The following is a 21,702-nucleotide window of genomic DNA, read 5'->3' as shown; positions in this document are numbered from 1 at the left end:
GAGCTCTCATCTAGGACAGGTTTAAAACTATTTGGAGGTTATTGATTTTAATCCAAAATAAACTAAAGCATTCCTTGTATATTGCTTTTTTTTCTTCGCTAAGAGGTATTTTGTCTATCCAGTTAATACACTGAGCCACGCCTAAATCTAAGTCATACCATCCAGTTTTATCAAGACTTTTTCCAAACATCAGCTTGTAATCACCCACCCTGCAAATTGGTATGTCAGGTCTCTGAAATCTTCATTATAAAAAACGGCATCGTAAAAAAACGCCATCATTAAAGCGCCATAGTAACGTCATTTTGGAAGAAATATCTGTTATATCATAGGGATCATAAGCTACACATATATGGACAAACACATCTTAGAAAATTTGGTGCTTTAACACAAAATTCATGTTGAGTACTGATAACCCCCTACTCCATATTTTAAAAAAAATAAATTGAAAATAAAGGGGAGGGGGAGTTTTTACCCCTTTTCTTAACCCCTGTGGATTGGCCCAAGCGTGTCGGGCTACCCATTAATAACCTTATCGACCTAAAAATAAAAGAAAAACTATTTCCCCCAAATTTATTTTAAATATAAGGAAGGAGGGGGGGGGGGGTAAATGTCTTACAAGGTATTTTGTGTGAAAGCGCCGAAAATTTAAATTACTTGAGAGTGCAGCTTCTTTAGATAAAAACAAGCGGCTGGACCTCAAGAGGCCTCTAGGGGCACTTGAGGTGGGGGAGGTCGCCCCCTTCCATTTTCACTTTAGTTTTGTAAAGAAAAAAAATGTTTACCTTATTGCGCCATTTTTACTATTGATGTTATATACCATCTCAGTTCGGGAGCTAAAATAAAGTTATTTAGAGTAGTGAGACTTGAGTTTTTAATTGGATAATAAACTTGTTTTTCTTGCTCTAGAAACACCAATAACACCACTCACATTTTATATTCAGGGATTGGGTAGTAGAAACAACGCAACTTTTCTTATTTTGCCTAAATATGAAGGCATTGGGCACTAGTGAATAGAATGCCGTTAAGTGTTTTTCTTCCAGCAGACCAAACATAATCAATTTAAATGATAGCAGACACTAAAGTTCGAAATGAACTATATTCTAAACAAGAATTGTTCTGAAGTTGCCCTAACTAAATTTTTGTAATATTTCTAGGCAAATATGTTTATGAAGACAATATAGTTAGAAATTTAAAATTGAATTAATTGTCCATTTTGCCATTCGATCCCTTTTGATATTAGTGTTGTTTTAAACATACATTAGAATTGATAATAATATTTACATTTTATCTTTTGATATTGTACTCCATTGGTCTATACCATCAAGGTCCAGTTTTAAAGATGGATTTCCATTGTAACCTAAAAAATAAAATTATCCTTGAAACCAATTAATTATAAAAGAGAATTAATTAAAACAATTGCTCTTTTAATGAACCAATCAATGTCACCTTGGATTTTTTTTTGACAAAGGAGACTTGTGATTGGTTCAATTTAGTGGAAGAATATAAGTTATGAATTTCTAAATTGTGTGGAAAGGGGGTGTGTAACTGTACACCCCCTGAAAGTTGAATTATGAAGTTCTGACTTCCTCTTACAAATAGTTTTCTGTTTACTGTAAACTTATGTAATACACCTGCAAGATTGAGAAAGGTTGGCATCCAATCCACAATATTCATCAGCCTACAATACAATTGTGAGTAAGTATTGGCAACTTTCCTTTGTTCTTATTGAGCTTTGAACAGACCCCATAATTTTTTTAACAGATTGAAAATAAGGGGAAGCTCAGGTTTTTTTTTCTGTGCCTAACTATTAAACAATGTAGGATGCCGTCACCCTGCGGTGTCTTTCAATTTTATTTAAGATATTATAAGAAATATATGCTAGTCACTTTGAGGAAAACACCCAGCTTTATTACAGAAGACATCAGTCTGCTATAAAAAAATTACATAATTCTTAAAATTCAAATTTTGCAGCCTAAAAAGCTTAGAAATTATCAAAATTCAAAACTGCAAAAAAGCTACCAATACTGATAATAAGATTTTAAAACTGCAAAATTCATGCAATGATTGCTACAAATACCAAACAATTCCACCAAATTTGCCAAAAAGATTTCAGACATTAACTACTTTATCTTCAAAAGTCAGAAATTGGTAGTTTTATTATTGACTTTAAATAAGTTAAGTTGCAATTCAAGGCCATGGAGGGGCTAGGAGAATCACATACCTATCAACTAACATGTATGTATTAAAAATTAACTGTTCTATGTAAATAAAAAAATACCTTTTATTAATATAGGGTTGTTTTTTCAACAAGAACGGTGCATGTACAAAGGTGGGTACTCTTGTTCCTCCTTCGCATAAAGAAGCCTATAAGATAAAAAATTATGCTTTGGTAACATAATAGATAAGGGGGTGTGATAATGCCAATCAATGATTTTAGGAAGAATTATAAATATTTTTGAAAATTTTTCTTTTTCAAACTGTTTTGAATGGTTCAGTTAACAGCCATTGTTATTTTTTTAACTTTATGAGGTTTGGTGAATATTTCTAAAAGTATCCCCAGAGGAAGACAACAACAAATCTGATAAATAAAGTTTGCATCATACTACTATGGTAGGTTTCTTTCATATATCACTAGAATTGGTTTTAAAATTCAGTTTCTAGTCCCCAGGTAACATTATGGCTTGAATTAATATTTTATTAGGACAATAGGGATGGGACAATGTATCTTAAATTCATTATTTTAGCTGTCTTGCATTTTGGGTAAAGCAACTTTATCTCATGGTGGTGAAAAATCAGATCCTGAATTTGCTGCCATCAGTTATATCATGCACTGAAGAGAATTTTTGAGTAAAGTTTCTTTCGTGGCAAGGCCTCTAAATGGTCGTTTGATCGTATTTTCACAGTAGCTTTTGATAGGTTATTTTAGGTTAGGTTAGGTATAGTTGGGTTAGGTGTTAGACATATGGGGAAAAGCTACTTTGAAAATGCGATGAAACGCCCCTCAAGAGGCGTTGCCCCAACGTGGTAAAATATTTTTTGCTTCATTCACCTTTATAAACTTACTTTATTTCCGCGCAGGGGCCAATTAGAGCCCCCATGTTTAACTGTTCCGCCATTATCAGAAGTAAAGACTATAATTGTGTTCCTGTACAAGTCATTCTTCTTCAGTGCTCTTACAACCTTTTTGACTGCATAATCCATGTCCAATACCAGCGCAGAATGTACGTCCCTGATAAATAATAAATAGAGTAGCTTCGCTTCTTCATAAGCACTTGAATAAATAACATCAGTTTTGTTGACCGAGCCTTTAGTTCTCAGAGCTGAAATCAAAACTAAATTAATCTTAAAATTTTTCTTTTTACTTTCCGCGATAGGATGTCTATAATACGATACAATTAATAACTATTACCTAACTTGGTTTGCTGTGGATTTTATACGATTGAAACTTCTCATTGTAGGTTGCAACGGCGAATGAGGAGTCTAAAAATAAAAAAAGTGTAATCATGAAGTCCTTATGCAGTTAGGGAGTTGAATCAATTTTTATAGAAGCAGAAATATAATCTATGATTATGGTTTGGACCCTCTAAAACTGTAATCTACCTTTCCACTTTCCCCTCTCTTGTTGAAGATATCTTCAACACCGATACGATTTTTGAAATGTAAGATTCTACTTTCCCTTCTCTTGGTGAAGATATCTTCAACGCCGATACGATTTTTGAAATGTAAGATTCCACTTTCCCCTCTCTTGGTAAAGATATCTTCAACGCCGATACGATTTTTGAAATTTAAGATTCCACTTTTGCCTCTCTTGGTGAAGATATCTTCAACAAGAGAGACAAAAGTGGAATCTTATAGTTCAAAAATCGTATCGGCGTTGAAGATATCTTCACCAAGAGAGGGGAAAGTGGAAGGGTAGATTACAGTTTTAGAGGGTCCAAACCATACTCATAGATTATATTTCTGCTTCTATAAAAATGGATTCAACTCCCTAACTGTTATGTGTGTCAGTTTGTAATTGAAGATCTCGCTTATTATTAAACTGATTAGATTGTCCGGGAGTTTTTCTTTTTCATTCAAAATAGCATTCTCTTATCCCAAGATATTTGTGTTTGTCTTTCTTAGTCAGCTATTAGAAAAACTTAAAAACTTTATATACTGTCTATAAAGAATAACGTCATAATGCCTTCCGTTGGTTAATTAAAATGTATACTGGCCTGCCAATGGTAGATTAGTCTGTATTGGCCTATCATTTATCATTTGTATTATGTGACGCCATTTGTTACAGACACTTTAAAGAGCGTTGGAAACTTAGTATTGTGCCTAGGCAGGTTTTAGGCTGTTCACAGGGGATTTGGTCAACATTTCCTTTAAAAGATATAAACATAGAGAGATGGGGAGGGAGGCGCTGGAATAATTCACCTTTTTTGTTTACAACGATTACCGAAATGGAGTAAGAAAATCGCACAAAATTGCCGTTACAGGGATATTACACAAAATACCTGGAAAGCCAGATACATAAAGAATGGTTTTTCATTCTTTGATTTCTTTCTTTTATTCTCTCCAATACCATTTATAATTTTAACTGCTCTTTCTCTAAAACAAATATGACAAAAAATAATATGCTTATCATTGTGGTTGCTAATATGGACGTCAATTCGTTGGTCAGTTCGTTCGGGAAGGGATGTACTAAAGGGGGTGGAAAGGACAGATCATTATTTTAGCCAGCTCATAGTTTCACATTATTAGAGTACATGATAATTAAGTGTAAGATCCTTAAATAAAAAAAGTATAGTAGCTTTGTTACTAGAATATTACCCATAAACAATGGTAGAATGTATATTTTCGTACTCAATGGCAACATGCTCTCCATCGAAAAAATCATAATAGTCTCCGGCGCCTCTGAAAAGGAAAAATTATCCAATTAAAGTACAGTAAGGTATTTTTGTCTGAAGCTAAAAATCTTGGAAATTGCTGGTATGACTGAGTTTTACTTCCAAAAGTCTTTTATGTTATTTTATTTAATTATATTGTCAATATGTTCTAATGTCAAAAACTGTAAGGGGAGAGGAATGACCATCAGCTTTAATATCATGTTGTGTGTCTGTCTTATCTTGGTAATTGTTCTTTTTTATATTTATGAGCTTCGCTTTCTATATATGTTGTCATCCTTGTTTATTGTAACCTGAGATGAGAATAATAATCCGTATGTCCCGAGTATATTCCAAGAAATGTTTGAAAGCCTCGGCTAGTTGGTAGATATTCGTTGGCACAAAAACCTGAATTGAAAATATACCAAATTTATTAAATTGAAAAAAGAGGATAACGCCAAAATATTTGTTAAAGTTAAATATTTGTTAGTGTTAAAGGCATAGTACCATGAAAAACTGTTATATTGAAAAGAAAATTTTACTGTTATTTTTTTCTTATGAAAAAGTAATGTTGGTCACACAAACGTAATTTTTCGATAAAAGAGTCATTTTATGACTTTGCAGCCCCCTTTAGAATTGAACTAATGTTTTCAAAGAAATTAAAATAAAGGGGTCTTCTGTATCCAAAACAGGTTCAAATTTAAGCACCATTCAATGCAGGTGCTCTATCCCTGGCCCTGTTAATTACCTAGATGCCATTTTCCAGCCATATGAGTTTGATATCCAAGTTTCACCAGCTCCTCGGGTAGTGTTGTCAAGTTTATGGATAATCCTTAAAGTTATTTAAACCTTTTATCTATTATATTTGCAAATACAGTTAGCATAAGATTTAAGCCTTTTTTTTTTGGGGGGGGGGGGGTGTCAAACTTAATTTTCTGCATAAAAGTTTTGTCTAAAAAAACTGTTGAACTGTTAAATTCAAGTTAACAGGGAATCTTTGAAATTGAATATTTAATGAGGTAGGGTAGGGGCATATACTAAAACTTCTTTGCCCATTCCTCACCAAAGATAAACCTTGAAGTAACAACTACTCCCCTTCTAATGAACCCTGTCCATAACGTTAATCTCTTAATAGTTATTTCTCGCATCGTATTATAAACGGCTTTCCGCGGATATAGAATGTACAATTATGAGATTAAAACTATTTTTTTTGCCCCGAGGTGCCGAAAGCACCGGCTAAAAAAACTGGTTTTAATCCTATGATTGTTCATTTTTATATTCGTAGAAAGCTGGATATAATACGATGCTAGACATAGTTTTTTCGTATGAATGAGAACCGGTTCCTATCCACCCGATTCGAATGAATACGAGAAAAATCTTTCAAACACTTTCGTGTACAGTCAGATTTATTCAGGCAGTCATACAGTTGTTGGGAAAAACCAGGATTAAAGTCTAAATCTTCTAAAATAAATTGGTCATTTCAAGGGGGTGTGACTTTTTTACTTTACGCCCACCTTAACTGTATTATGGGGTGTAGTAGATTGACCCCCAGGGAATGTATTCACGCCATGTGGGTGGATGCACCCCCCTTTTAACACACCTCTGATTATAAAGTAGATTATTTCTAAAACAAAGTTATCTAAATATACTGTTTCGAATTGGGTGTGTTTTTCAGGGAAGTTTCTTGTGGCGGTTTTAAGCTATTTACCTGACCTTCCTCTATTTATTATAGATTTTTATTATATTATTTTTCGCGGTTTTTTTCGCGTTTTTTTAACATTCGCGGTTTTGTAATGTCGCAGTTTTGTAATTTTCGCGGTTTTGTAATGTCGCGGTTTTGTTATATTCGCGGATTTGTTTTTCGCGGTTTTGTATCCACTCCAATTGGGGTACAACCACTGATTATGAATAAAGAAAAAGAAAAATTATGAAATGTTAATAATTTTGAAAAAAAGGTGTTTTGCCTGTTGGTTGAAACCCCTCAATTACACTTTCTTGGCGTCCTGAAATATATATTTATCGTATAGTATTAGAGCCAGTTGTCCGTGGATAGGAAAAATTTATTTAGTCTCCAAGGGACGGAAGACCTGTGCCAACACATTTTTAAACTATCATTTTTATTTTCTTATTCATGGACAATTCTGTAAAACTATGTGGTTCATATGTTTTAATGAGGCTAGGAATTGTGAGAAAGTTAAAATTAGTTGTAGCATAGTTTTAAAGACAGCTTTCACCGGATATCAGAGTACATCAACATAACAAGATTAGCCTCTAGGGCCCGAAAATCCGGACTTACAAAACTAGTAGGATTTTTATGATTTTTATTTTCATATTCGTTGAAAATTGTCTAGGCAAGATTTTTCAGTATGGCTGAGAATCGGTTCTAATCAAGCGGATGTTGATTAATTTCGAAGCCATACTGGAAAATACCAGATTACTCTATCTTGCTCAAAAATGACCTAGTTATCTATTTTTTACTGACATTCACCCATAGATCTTAAAGGATAAGACAATTAAGGAAAAATTAATTTACATTCCTATGGTGATAAACAAGATTACCCTTTCTAATTTGAAATTATTTGTTGAAAATTTTAGAAACTACTTTTAATAAACAACCGTCTAAATTAAAAAAAAACTCGACCTAATGTATTTGAGCCAACGAAAAGAAAACATGGTTGTATAACTTTGGGTATTAGTGTAATTTACAGTCCAATGTCCTCTCCCTCTCCACGTTGGCAAAATCATAAAAGCTTCACAACCCATTGTGAATACCTAAGCACGCCACTTATTAAAAATTTCAACCTGTGCGAAAAGGATATTTTCCCGTCATGAGGGCAGCCCGTGAAGGTGTACAAACCTAAACATAAGTTTTTTGATATATAAATATTAACAAAAAATGATTCCCAAAGATTTTCTTTCTTTAATGCTCTCTTAATTATGATAGCAAAATTAATAGTACTATAGACAGCTTTCCATAGATATCAAAATAAAAAAATATAAGATTAAAGCAAGGTTCGTATGCCCCAAAAAGCCGAAGGCCTGGGCTAACAAAACTGGTAATAATTTTCAGATTTTTATTTTACTATTCGTGGAAAATTGTCTGTTATTGTCTTCTATACATGATTTTTCAGTATGGCTAAGAACCAGTTCTAATCTACGGGATATTCATCGGTTTCAAAGCAATGTTGGAAAATATTTAAAGACTAGCCTGAAAGTTTCTTACTGTTACTGTAAGGATAACCTAACTCCTAGGCTATTCTAAGACAGATGATAGAATTTTGCCTATTATTAGAATTTTATGAAATTTACTTTATACAAAACATTATTTTTCTGTACAGCTAAGATTCAAGAACCAGCTTCAATAAAAGAACCAGATATGAAACTTTCTGAAAAAATAAAAAAAATTACCGGATTTGAATAATGGCTCTCCATAATAACACCTTTACTTGCAAGCCTGAAATTTTGCAAATCTATCAATTCAATAAAATATTCTATTTATATTAAATCTAGCGGCTATACCTCTAGCAGGGGCGTCCAAGCTTTTTATTTTGGGGGGGGTAAAAATTTTTTAGGGGGGGGGTAATTCGTGTTTGGGGGGGGTAAAATGGCGCGCGAAGCGCGCCGCAAATATTTTTTACCTCCCCCCAAAATTTTTACCCCGGGGGTAAAATTTGCTTGGGGGGGTAATTACCCCCCCTGAAATCTTTTGGCAGGGGTAAATTTAGTTTACCCCCCCCAAAATTTACCCCCGGGGTAAAATTTTTGGGGGGGGTAATTTAAATTTTATTAAATATATAGTATTAAAAATGCGCGCGAAGCGCGCAAAAATTTTTTTTATTAGAGATTTTTTATTTTGGGGGGGGTAAATACTCCCTCCTAAATGGTTGAGGGGTGCCTACGGCACCCCCAGGGCAGGGGTAAATTTTGAATGGGGGGGGGGGGTAAAATGAAAAAAATTTTGGGGGTGCCTACGGCACCCCCAAAATCGTTTGGGGGGGGGGGGGGTAATCGCCCCATTACCCCCCCCCCCTTGGACGCCTATGACCCCTAGAGGCCTTTTTAACAGTTTTGTTAGCAAAGAGAGGCCAATGTCCCGGGCTAACAAAGCTGGAATTGATTTTATCATTTATATTTTAATATTTGTGGAAAATTGATGGTAATACAAAACATGATTTTTCACTAATTGCTGAGAACCGGTTCTAATTAAGAAGAAATTAATTGGTTTCGAAGCCATACTGGAAATAACTGTGCAGTGTTGGGATAGGGACATCATGGTTATTCCAGGACACATCATTGTAGCCCATATCATCAGCAAGTATAAATACCTGTGTAGTGTTGGCATAGGGGCATCAGGATTATGCCAGGATACATAATAGTAGCCCAGGTCATCAGCAAAGATAAATACCTGTGTAGTGTTGGCGTAGGGGCATCAGGATTATGCCAGGACACATCATTGTATCCCAAGTCATCAGCAAGGATAAATACAAAGTTTGGCCGCTCATCTCTGTTCAACTTGTTTCCTTGTTTTTGCCTGACTTTACCAGAAAAGAATTGTATTTACTTTTTAAATAAGGGGAGGATTTGGTTTAAGACTATTTTTCCATTTTTTGGGTCATGTCAATATAATAAAGTTTTTCCTTAAAAGGAAAGATGTCACTTTACTGACGTTTTCTTACATTCCCTCTCAAATTCTTCCTTATTTTTACAAATTCTTCCTAATTCTTACAAATTCTACCTAATTCTCACAAATTCTTCCTATTTCTTACAAATTCTTCCTAATTCTCACATATTATTCCTAATTCTCACATATTATTCCTAATTCTCACAAATTATTCCTAATTCTTACAAATTCTTCCTAATTCTCACAAATTCCTTCAAATTTCCCATTTTCAGTTAAGAACTCACAAATGGCTTATAAATACAGGATAACAGAACAACTTACAGCTACTTATAGAGTAGCTTTGTTTCTAAAAAAGTATCTCTTTCTTCCCTGCTCTTTTTGTGCTAACAAGCTGACTTAAGACTAACAAGGCAAAGCCAATCCAAATAATTTTGTTCATTTTCCTTGTTATTTTCACGTTTTGTTCATGAACATTATTTGTTGTTGACTAAAACTATCTGAAAAAGTAACTTTGAAAAATCGCTTCAACAAATATCATGATTTTGTAAAAAAAAACTTTTATACCCCCTAACAAAGCAAATGAGGGTGTAAATCTGATAAATATGAATCAAAATATAATTACTTTTAGGTTGCACCAGATATTCATTATATTATGTGATACTTTCAGCTGGCCAAAATTACAATTGTCCTCATCCTATCCTCTCCTACTGAATGAACAAACTGGCCAATAAAGAGATCCATATTAGCAACCAACATTTACAAAAAAAATCTGTGTCAATATATCCTCGTATTCAATATGAATTTAGAAATTTAACATGTTGAACAAGTTTAGATTCAAGTTTGTAATCATACCACACTATTCTACTTTTAGATAAACTGAAAATCTTATTAGGTAGATATCAATAATAGATCTATTACAACTTGATGTTTAATAATCTTTTCAACTTAAAAAAAAGAATTCTATATTTTGTTAATTTATAGCTATAAATAATTCAATTCCATAATATGAGTAATGCAAATTTGGACCACAACATTCAAAAGTTGCGAAGCTCTCAAATATCAAAGTATAAAGAAGAGCAAAGTAGACAGATAAACAGACAAAATGAGTTTTAGATTATAGATGCTAAGTGGTCAACTAAAACTTTCAGCAGTTAGGGTACATTTGACGTATTCCAGAGCAGAAACAATAGTCCTTTGATTAAAATGATTTATAGAGTAAATATGCAGTGATTTTAAAAATCAAATTACTATCTCAAATAGCTGAAGAGATAAAACATATTTTCACTGTATTAACTTGATATCTTTTGACAAACAGACGTACTGATGGTCCAAGTAGAGTCTAAGAGGCTGGATTATTCCTATTTGTGTTCCTATTGGTAAAATTACTATATTGATCATCTAGAGTTATATATCTATTTAGTAAAACCTTGGCCTAGAATTAATAAGACATAGTTAGGTAAATCCGATACACAATAGTAGATATGTTGGAGTTACTAAAGTCTAAATGCTCTGTATATACAAGTCTAAACATATTTACTTACTTTACAGATGTTTTGTAAGATATTATAATATTTGATCTACAAGAACGAAAAATATGATCATAGATTTTTTATCGCATTAGCCAGCTTGCGCGGATATTGAAATAAGAATTATAAGATGGAAACTAGTTTTGATTATTGATCATTCGTAGAAAATTGTCTGTAAAACATTATTTTTTTAGTATGGCTGAGAACCATTTATAATGCAGCGGATATTTTTTGGTTTCGAAGCCTTACTGAAATAACTATTACAATTTTATTTTCTAGAAAGACTTATGTTTTAACTCTAGAAAAATAATTTAATAAAATAAATAATCAAAATAATAAAGAAAGGTATGAAATCTTGTAAGATTTAAAGCATTTTTACATATGGATGAATGTTTGGACGGGCGTACAGACATTTCCTAGTCAGTCTGCGCTTCTAAAAATTATTTCCTTTTCATGGTTACCCGGGCAGAACTGAGAAGGATTTAGGCTGTTTATTGTTATAATAGTTTTTATAATTACCGTTTCTGTAAATAAAAAAAATTGGTTGAAAAAATTTGGAAGTATCCTAAGTTTTTTGAACTAAAAAATAAAATGATATTGGAATAAAACTTTGGATGCCAGTGTAATGTTCCCCTCGCCCTAATAAACCTTAAAACAATAAGCAACACAAACAATTATGAAAATGAATAATGAAAATTAACTGCAAGTGTAGAGCAGCAGAACTTAAAGTTAGCAAATTATAAATTCAAAAGTCCAAACAAAATTTTATTTAATTATGGACATACTTATATTTTAGGACTTAATTATACAGACAGGGGCGTCCAAGCTTTTTTATTTGGGAGAGGGGGGGGGGGTAAAATTTTGAAAATAAAAATTTTGGGGGTGCCTACGGCACCCCCTAGCTTATTTTTTTTTTGGGGGGGTAATCTTTATTTCATAGAGACATTTTTTTGTGGGGGGGTGGGTAAACATTGAAAATCCAAAATTCATTTGGGGAGGGGTAATCACCCCTTTACCCCCCCCCCTTGGACGTCTATGTATACAGATGCTTCACTTGTAACATTGTACTTAGTTGACCTAGGATTAGTATAACTTGTCTTGATGTGTAAACTTGATTCACTAAATCTTTTTTGTTTGTTTCTGAGACTAGAAACCAAAAAAAGCCACGTACACGTATTGGGGGAAGAGGGAAGCTAAGGGGGGGGGGGAGGGGTTAATTAAGTGGAGTGTGCACGTTCTTTGAACAAACAGTAGAAAAATGTCAATTTTTAAGATACGGATTTATTATTACATGGATCTTATACCAGATTATCGTGTACTCTAAAATAGTAAAACCTGTAGCTGGCTAAAATACCGGTACCTCCCATCCCCTCCCCTCCTACTAAATTAATGAACTGATCAATAAATGATGTCAATGTTAGCATCCTAAATCAACGACTATTTTTTCCATGTCATAATATCCAAGTATGAAAACTAATTGACCTTGAGAAAGCAATAGTACGAACTCCATTTTTAGTGGTTGAAATATAGCAAAGCTAATCTAGATTCATATAAGTAGTTTGTTTATGCCAATGTAAAATATAATGCTTCTGAAAGGATAAAAAAGCTTTAAATTGATGTACACCCCCAATGATGTTAATGAAAGTTACCCATGCTGTAGACAAAATATTGGTTGGAAAGTTTGGACACTGTCAAGTTTCAACCAACCTTTTAAGATGTGATAAGGTGTCAAGCCAGACGAAAGATACACAATTTTTGGGTAAATACATTCCAATGTCCACTAAATGAAAAAAAGTGTTTTGTTTTCGTTATCTGCTTAGGATACAGGACACTCAACCAAAAACAACAAAAAATATTGTTAAAAATTAGCAAAACAAGAAAACCCTTAGAGTGTCAAAACTTAAGCAGAATTTTAAAGGTGTTAACAAAATTATATACAAAATTATTTCAAAATTGTGTATTTAGTTTATGAAGATACTTAAGGAATTGATTATAGAGATGCTTCGCTCAAAACAATGTACCTTGTTGTCCTAGGAATAATTATTTTAAAAAAATACAGGGTGCACCACATAAATATGGAATTTTTCGAACAGCTTTAGTGACAAAACTACTAGACTGATCAGGACGTTTGACCCCACTAAAGAAGGCCTAAGGAATGACCTTTTTGCACAAAATAGGGACGATTGAGGACGTGTTCTCCAGACTCCGAGTTGGCCACGCATATCTTCTTCTATAATACAAAGTAGAATGATGTCTGTCCCTTAAGATCTCGGTAACCACTGAACCGATCGGATTCTACTCTTCAGGGAATATACCTACTGGTCCTGTGGTGGTTTTAAGCTTTTTTCTTGGGGGGTGAGACACACCCAACACCCCAAAAAACAAAAAAAAAACCGCCATTTAAATTTTTTAAAAAATAGTGGTGGAATGGGGGATCTCCAGGTAATAAAAGATGTAATTATACCTCTTGGGGCAAAGCCCCTAGAGGCTAGTGGCGAAGCCGCTAGTGTTAAACAAGGCAGATTCTAAATGCGCCCGTTTACCCTGGATTCTCGACTTGGGCCCACTATTGAATATGGTGTAAGTCCCTCCTTTGTGAGATTCTTCGCTACAGACAAAAGCTTACTACTTTATATAATAGAATAAGTAAGTCCCTAGAAAAGACTCGATCTTCTGCAAAGTGAAACGTGGCATATTTTAAGATGTCAAAAACATAAAAAAAATCTTGAAAATTTCTCGATTCCCAACTCTATGGGCCGAAATGAAACATTGAATCTTGTTTATCTATCGTTGGGAAAAAAATATTTTTGGTATTTAGGAAATTAAGATATCCATAATTTTTTTGGTAGATATTATCGTTTTTATTTTTAAAAATCTGTTCATCTGCATTCGATTTCTGAAAACTTAATTTTCCTGGCGTTTAAAAAATATATAAAGCAAAAAACTTTCTGAGAACAATCATTTGGCTATAACAAACTATTCCGTATTTTTTTATTATGTTACAAAAAATCAGTTTTAAATCTGACACAATGTGACGTCAGCTTACGTCAGCTAGCTGTTTGTAAGATCTTAGACATAAATTACATACACCAAGCTTCTATTGTATATAATTTTTTCTTATAGATATATAATCAATCAACAAGTGAAAAAATTATTCCAAAATAAGTTTATTGTTAAAATTTTAAATTTAGATAAAATAAATGAAATATATAAAATGTGTTTGTAAAAAGCAATATTGTTCTCTTGGCTGGTCTAGACTGTCGTTTCTTGATTCTCCTAATTTTTTACCCACCACTAAAATAAATTTATATTATGGTTAATATTAAAAAGAAGTAATATTTGATCATCTATAATACAAAGTAGAACGATGTCTGTCTGTCCGTCTGTCTGTCCGTCTGAAGCTTAAGATCTCAGTAACCACTGAACCGATTGGGCTCTACTCTTCAGGGAATATACCTACTGGTCCTGTGATGGGTTTAAGCTATTTTTTTGTGGGGGGTGGGACACCCCCAACCCCCCAAAAAAATAAAAATACCCCCCCAAAATTTTTTTTTTTTACTTTTTCTTTTTAAATCTAAAATACGAAAAATTAGGTTGATCAAACCTCTTGGGGCACAGCCCCTAGAGGCTAGGGGCGAAGCCGCTAGTTTATGAAAAAGTAACACTTTTCTGTAAGTTGGGTTAGGATCCTTCCTACAAAATAGTCCTAATCTTAAAAGACCAACACATAGCATGTATATTAAGATATATAAGTTTTCCGGAATTTTAATGTTAGGGGGAGATATGAAATCTGCATCAAATTTTAAGGATTTTTTATAAAATTCGTTTTTTGTATAATTCTTTATCTAAAAGCGGAAATGCATTTTAAGTTAATTAATTTTGACCAATAGGATAGGTAAATTTTAAACTACCTGCGCTCTAATTGGTTGAATGATGTACGCCATCCAATCAGAGCGCAGATTTTTTAAATCCACCTATCACAGATGCCAAAATTAATGAACTTAAATTGCATTTCTGCTTTTAGATTAATAATTATAGAAAAAACGAATTTTATAAAAAAAATCCTCAAAATTTGATGCAGATTTCAAATCTCCCCCTAACTTTAAAATTCCGGAAAACTTATATATCTTAATGTATATGAAAGATTTAACCACAGTAAGAGATCTATGGGATTGGGTCAACAACCCCCTTAAAAATTAAAATGGGGTGGAGGTCTGATTTTCATCAACCCCTCCTTTGTCATGCATTATTTAATAGAAAATAATATAAAATGTATTTAATTGTTAAATGCAATTACCGGTTTTTGCTTTTTGCACACAAAATAAGCTTCAGAGTTGCAAGGCATGTTGGTCCACTCCCAATCCTGAACTCTCCACTAAATATCAAATATAATTTCTTTACTAAAAGAAAATCAGAGTTTATCTAGAGTTTTTTTTGGACAAAGTAATATAACTTTGAAGAGTAATATAAATAGATAAAACTTTAGAATAACAATATTAGCTAAATGTACCTAACATAACCCTTAACAGTCACCTTCCGGACCTATACTGGTTGGAAGGGGGGGGGGGGCGGTAATGACCCCCCCCCCACCCACCGTGTTTTCTCAGCCCCATATAAAACTAGAGGGCTATTTACAAACTTGCTCATAATAAAAGAGCATGCTGCATAGACCATTATTTGCAGTTAACACAATAAATTGCAAGTAAAGACAAATAGTTGATAAAATATTTTTTTTATCAATGACCACCCCTTGTCCCTAGGTCTGATGTTAGGTGTACATTATTGGCCTGGGCACGTTTTCTTCTATTTTTAATATAAAATGCGTTTTTTTATGTTTAAAGAGACATGGAAAAATGGGAAAAGATACGGATTTGGTGGGAATTAGAGAGGGAATTCAGTCTAGTGAAGTTTAATATTGATAAAAGTTAGTTATAAGCAATTCCAAAAAAAAATCGGACTAGGAAATCATTACAGACAAACAGACACAATCACTTAACTAATCTTTTATAAATACAAATTAAAATAAGTAATCCAAAAAAATACCTGAATACAACGTTTTGATTCATCCTTACTTGGTTCCCCAACAGGCCATAAATTGGGCACTATTATAAAAATTTTAAATTGTATAATAATTATTATGTTTATACCAAATGCAATGAAGTTTACATTATTCAAACAAGGATGAGAACAAAATGAAGACTGACAAACATACAAAATGAATTCTTGTTGCTTTGCTACAATAGATTTTAATACACGAAGTCTCAGAGAGACTGTGTTTTCGTTTTGGAAACAGCAACAAGTAGTATGAAAACAATAATCAATGGTCCATAATCTCTGTAAAAATGCACATAAATTTTACTTTAGCTGTTAAAAATATGAAACAGTTATATATACATATTTAGGAAATATACCCAATGAAAAATAAGAATCAAATAACAATTTTAGTTTGTAATAAATTGGTTTAAAAGTAAAATATTAAAGTGGTGAAAGATTAAATCAATGCTCTTGTTTGGGATGGCTAGTTGGACGAGCACTGCGGATAAGTAAGACATAGGGCCGGTTGCTGCGGCAATGGCCATTATTTTGTATAAAATAAAAATTTTCAAAGAAGGTGTATTAACTTTTTTGCTTTTTATTTAAGATAGCTAGCCGGTTCTTTTAGTAAGTAGTAGATGTCAAATTTTTCATAGAATTCAGATATGCAATCGGTTTTTTTTTGTAGACCTCTTATTTTTGAAGTAATTTAAGTTTTTTAAAAAAATAATTAAGTTGGTTTTAAGGTATTAAAACGCAACAAAATAAAAGAAGAAAATTGCCAGTATTTACAAAAATAGTAAGATCTTTAATTTGACACCTTACTTTTAAAATTCTGTTGAGTAATTATTGAAAAAATCTATTTTTTTAACCTTGGTTTAATAAAAACTTTAAACCTAAATATTTTCTCAAACGGACAAAAACAATATGGGTTCATATATACCTTTAGAATCAGAAAAATATTACAAATCCATTCTAAGCAAAATTGAAAAAAAGTAAAAACTTAAAAAGATAAAAATGGCCTAAAATAATAATATTATATTTTTACAGGCAACACTTAATTTTAACTATTAAACTAGCCAATCAAAAATCTCAAAAATTGACGAATCAGGAAGCTTCACCTCAAAACTTAACCAATAGAATTGACAAAAAAAGGATAATGTTCATACAATATATACAATAGATACTACAATGAAAATAGTGACACTTACATAACATGTAAAGAATGAAAAAGTATGAACAAATATCCTTCAGTCTGTTTATAAACTTCAAAACAATGCAGTTAAAAATGCATTATTGTTTCTTGTGTTTAAAAAATATCTGTTACAGTGTATGTACATTTGTTTAGGTTTTGTTCAAGTCAACCCCTTAAAGACGAAAATTATGATTCTTAAAATAAACTTATATTTTTAATTATAGTTTTATAAAACTTTTTCAATTTTGCTTAGAATGGATTTGTAATATTTTTCTGATTCTAAAGGTATATATGAACCCATATTTTTTATATCTGTTTGAGAAAATATTTAGGTTTAAAGTTTTTATTAAACCGAAGTTAAAAAAATAGATTTTTTCAATAATTACTCAACAGAATTTTAAAAGTAAGGTGTCAAATTAAAGATCTTACTGTTTTGTTCATACTGGCAATTTTCTTCTTTTATTTTGTTGCATTTTAGTACCTTAAAACTGACTTAATTATTTCTTTAAAAAACTTAAATTACTTCAAAAATAAGAGGTCTACAAAAAAAACCGATTGCATATTTGAATTCTATGGACCATTTTACATCTATTACTTACTAAAAGAACCGGCTAGCTATCTTAAGACGCCTTCTTTTAAGAAAAAAAATTCTAAGAGTAGTATACCTAAAACTTATGTGTTGTTAATATAGCATACTTTTTAATTTACTTCAAAAATACACCTTTGCTTTAAAAGATATTAACACCTAAGGAAAACTTAATTTATAATCATAACAAGAATATGTAAATCTGGAAAAAGTTTTTTTTTTGAGACACCATGTATTTATCCTTTATATACCTGGAGAATTATCTGTCCAAACATATTGGTCCTTATTAGCCAGTGAATTTCCTCCATTCCAGTACCCTATCCCCTTTGTATTGGACCACATCTTAGTCAAATCAACCAGAAGGCCTAAATTTTTATGTTTCTGTTATATTTGCGAAACTATTCAGGTATAACTATTTGTATTGCAAAGTCTCTCTATCTGTCTTTTTTTCCGACTTAAGTTTAAGATCTCAGTAATTTCAGAGAACAAAAGAACATGTGATGGTTTTACCTCACCCCTAAAAAAAAAAAAAATAAGACCAACCCATGTTTTTAGTAAACCCATGGGTCAAAGCCCAACTGATAAAGCTTACAGATTTGATTTCTCAAGTGTATAATTGTCAATAAAATGGCCCACCACATTATTTAGCCCCAAGAAGTAATTGAAAAAAATTTTAAAAATAGCAACCTATAAAAAAGGGGAAAAATTGGTGGGGATTTTTTGTGGTGGGTAGGAAGGGTGGGATGTCCCAACCCCTCAAAAAATAGCTGAAAACCACCACAGGACCAGAAGATATATTCCCTGAAGAGTAGAATCCAATCGGGTCAATGGTTACCAAGATCTTAGGCTTCAGACGGACGGAAGGACAGACAGAAAGATAGACATCAAGCTACTTTGTATGATAGATTTAAGGTTATAATGCATGGATTAAATATAATAGATAGGAAATAATAACCTTTAACAAAATTGTTTTCTCCAATTGACTTAACATATGCCAGTTTTGCACCTTCAGATTCACATGTGGATTTAGCTTCTGTCCAGGTCTTAGTAACTGCCCAATATGTTTTTAAAAGATCACCTGAAAAGTAATACTCTCAAAATTAATTTTATTGAATGCAGACAATAATCATTAGACAAATTTTCCTAATTTCCATAATATTTAATATTTTTTCTTCTAAAAAAATATTAAGGTTTTGGCCTAGTTTCGAAAGGGATATTGCAACTTTTATCATTTCCTAATTAAATTAATTAATTGGCTGCCTCTCCTATTGGTTATTGCTCTAAACCAACAAGGCTGGGCTTATTTTTTATCGACCCAGGGCAGTTGGCGGCCGGTGTTATGAAAATCGCTGCAAACTGCGCTTCAAATTATATAAACACATTTCTGCTACTAAAAAATAATGAATAAAACAAAAAAGTAGTGCTTGATCTTATCAACTTTTTTTTTGTTCAGAGTTGCACATTCAAAATTAAAGGGATTATTTTTTGGAAAGTAAGTAGCTAAGAATTTTTATTTGGTATTTTTAAAGGAACTCTTTTATTTTGTTAATTCAAATTTGTAAAATTCTTTGTGGAATTGATAAAACACCTAAATAAACTACAAAACTAGTTTCTTTTGTAAATAATAATGTAAGTTCTATTAATTAATTATATACAGTTGCCATGGAAAATGAATTGATAGAATTTTATACATGTATTCTCTTATACTGATTTATTTACTTTTGACTTACAAGCAAAAGTACAAACGCATACCTGGTTTTTTAGGCCTAGTTGTGAAATAGTCCTGAAATAATACTTTCCTACGTTTCCCATCTCTTATTTCTGCATTAAATAAACCTGTTACTGGACAACGAATCCATCCATCAGCAACGTCAAATGAGAACTTTCTGCATGAGGCATCCCTGTTTGCAAGGCAAGCATCTCTAGGTTTTCCTTCAGGAGCCTTATGACACACCTCATTAAATGTCAATCGACAGTTCCTAAATGACATATTTTAAAACAACTAAAACACTTTTTAAACCAATCATTTTGCTTTTCTTGTAAAAAAAAATCGGAAAAATACAAATAAGGACTTACAAATATGCATTCATATTACATCCATTAGCACCTAATCCAACTAACACACAACCTATTACAAATAATTTAGTAAAATTATTGTTTGGAAAAATCAAATTCAATGACAAACAATTAATATTAAAGCATAAATTTACCTATTTGAAGTGCCACTAGATATTTAAATATCATCTTGTCCTGCTAGATTTATGATACTTTGGAAACTACCTATTTAACACACAAATCAATTAGTAATTGTAACAAAATATTTTTATAATAAATATATTAACCAAAACAATACCTATACATTTCAAATAGTACACACTAGTAAAATATAGCCAAAAAGTAGATTACTCTAGAAATTTGACCTCATATCAATATGGCATGTTTGTTATTTGTTACAAATGAAGGCTTAGATGTTAAGAATCTGAAAAAAACTTATCAGGTCTTTGTAATTCTTGTAAAACATATTTGTATTTATGAATTATAAATTCGAATTGATGTGTTTATACCAAGGGAAACTTTTCTATAATTTGAGTCGCTCCGTCTGTCAGTTTTTTTTTGTAATTTGGGCATGTTAGAATTGTCTTATCGATTTCAAATTTTGTATGGTAAATCCTGTAGTAGTTAAGTATGATTTAGAAAACGTAGCTACCGTATTATTGTTAACAGAATGTCTGTACGTCCAGTTTTTCAACAAATTTACTTTAATTTTGTTTCAACTTTTATACATTTACATATTATTATGATTATTCTATAAGTGTTAATGTTTGTTTGTCCTAGTTACCTATTCCAGTATGAGGATCTGAATTGATATTATAATTTTGATATACTTTGCAGTTTATTTTAATTTTGAATGCCATCGTAGTTCATTAAAATGTATTTGTATATAAAAAAAAATATATATTATTGTGGATTTAAATAAAAAGAACATCATAGAATGTAGAAAATAAATAAATAAAACTTGTTGAAATGATGTTAGATCGTTGGAAAATAGAAGGTTTTGAAAAAAAATTAGGCTAAAATTAGGTTTAAATCAAAGATATCAGGTCGAATTTCCAGAGTAATCTACTTTTTAACTAAAAAACTTATTTTTTACTAATGTACAGTTCATGTTAAATAATGCTAGAATCGATTATTACCCATAATAAATTAAAGCAGCATAATGAGCCCTTAAAATAAACCAAAATAGCCCAGAAAATCCAATAATGCTCTTGTAGCACCTTGCTAAAGAAAACAAGCATTTTTTTGTTATTAATGTGCATTTTAGCTCTGCTTTAGTGATTATTGACTATGCAATATTATTTATAGGCTTTAGTTTATCAGCCACAAAGGTAAAAGTTTGGGGCTGCCGGCTATAATTTTAAAAATAATTGAATCAGATTCTGTTTTGTGAATATAGAATTCAAATAGATTACTTTTTTGCAACTTACAATATTTTTAAAATTAATTATTTTATTTTTTTACCAGTTAATTGTTTTGTGAATGAAACTGAGGCGATACTTTGTTATATTTTTTTCTGTGTCTGCTTTTATAGGCGAATCAGGTGCTTAAAAGGAATGTCTTTGATTTTAAAATTATTTTTTCATAGACTTTTATCCAATTTAAAATAGAGATATCTGATGCCAAAGTTTTGCTTTCCTCACTTTGGAGTGTGTAACTTTTTAACGATATCTGCCCTAGTTATTAGTGACTCCTTGAAAAAATAGTGCTTTCTTAATTATCACATCAAGTATTTCAATTCAAAAGTAGATATAACTTAAAATATGTAAGAGTTTAAAATGACTATGCTAAAAACTGGACATAGGACCTTAATAGAT

At 31.8% G+C, this 21,702-nt stretch overlaps 2 protein-coding genes across 3 annotated transcripts; both read right to left on the bottom strand.

Moving 5' to 3' along the window:
- Positions 1–10: 10 nt before the first annotated feature.
- On the bottom strand, positions 11–9,399 carry LOC145327411 (arylsulfatase I-like). The gene is made up of 15 exons (XM_080170962.1): positions 9,274–9,399; positions 8,277–8,322; positions 7,671–7,725; positions 6,833–6,871; positions 5,617–5,700; positions 5,183–5,276; positions 4,816–4,899; positions 4,500–4,593; positions 3,410–3,480; positions 3,064–3,229; positions 2,279–2,364; positions 1,632–1,678; positions 1,282–1,357; positions 783–833; positions 11–209 (listed from the first exon to the last, which is right to left on the bottom strand). Exons 2-15 carry the CDS (start codon positions 8,298–8,300, stop codon positions 11–13), a joined length of 1,170 nt encoding a protein of 389 aa, XP_080027088.1. The 5' UTR covers positions 8,301–8,322; positions 9,274–9,399.
- Positions 9,400–14,169: 4,770 nt separating this feature from the next.
- On the bottom strand, positions 14,170–21,388 carry LOC145327741 (salivary C-type lectin 2-like). Of its 2 annotated transcripts, XM_080171297.1 has the most exons (9): positions 21,350–21,388; positions 20,041–20,110; positions 19,907–19,958; positions 19,667–19,809; positions 18,786–18,908; positions 18,082–18,195; positions 16,059–16,117; positions 15,313–15,390; positions 14,170–14,309 (listed from the first exon to the last, which is right to left on the bottom strand). In XM_080171297.1, the coding sequence occupies exons 2-9, from the start codon at positions 20,072–20,074 to the stop codon at positions 14,292–14,294; spliced, it is 621 nt and encodes a 206-aa protein (XP_080027423.1). In that variant the 5' UTR covers positions 20,075–20,110; positions 21,350–21,388; the 3' UTR covers positions 14,170–14,291. The 2 variants fall into 2 exon arrangements, with proteins under 2 accessions (XP_080027423.1, XP_080027424.1); XM_080171298.1 differs by lacking the exon at positions 18,082–18,195.
- Between the last annotated feature and the right edge of the window lie 314 nt (positions 21,389–21,702).

The sequence above is a fragment of the Acartia tonsa genome, chromosome 9 (genome assembly GCF_053477335.1).
Source record: "Acartia tonsa isolate MP-2025a chromosome 9, ASM5347733v1, whole genome shotgun sequence".
In the NCBI taxonomy this organism is placed as follows: Eukaryota; Metazoa; Arthropoda; class Copepoda; order Calanoida; family Acartiidae; genus Acartia; species Acartia tonsa.
The sequence above is the reverse complement of the archived record's forward strand: the minus strand, read 5'-3'. Positions and strand labels throughout refer to the sequence as shown.

Coding starts and splice junctions, on each gene's coding strand:
- LOC145327741 (XM_080171297.1), bottom strand. CDS start 20,074: ATGATATTTAAATATCTAGTGGCACTTCAAATAG. Junction 16,118..18,081: donor TTGGACAGATAATTCTCCAG/GTATATAAAGGA, acceptor TTTTTATAATAG/TGCCCAATTTATGGCCTGTT. Junction 15,391..16,058: donor AATCAAAACGTTGTATTCAG/GTATTTTTTTGG, acceptor TTTGATATTTAG/TGGAGAGTTCAGGATTGGGA.
- LOC145327411 (XM_080170962.1), bottom strand. CDS start 8,300: ATGGAGAGCCATTATTCAAATCCG. Junction 6,872..7,670: donor AAAATATCCTTTTCGCACAG/GTTGAAATTTTT, acceptor TATATATTTCAG/GACGCCAAGAAAGTGTAATT. Junction 834..1,281: donor ACAATATCAAAAGATAAAAT/GTAAATATTATT, acceptor ACTTTATTTTAG/CTCCCGAACTGAGATGGTAT.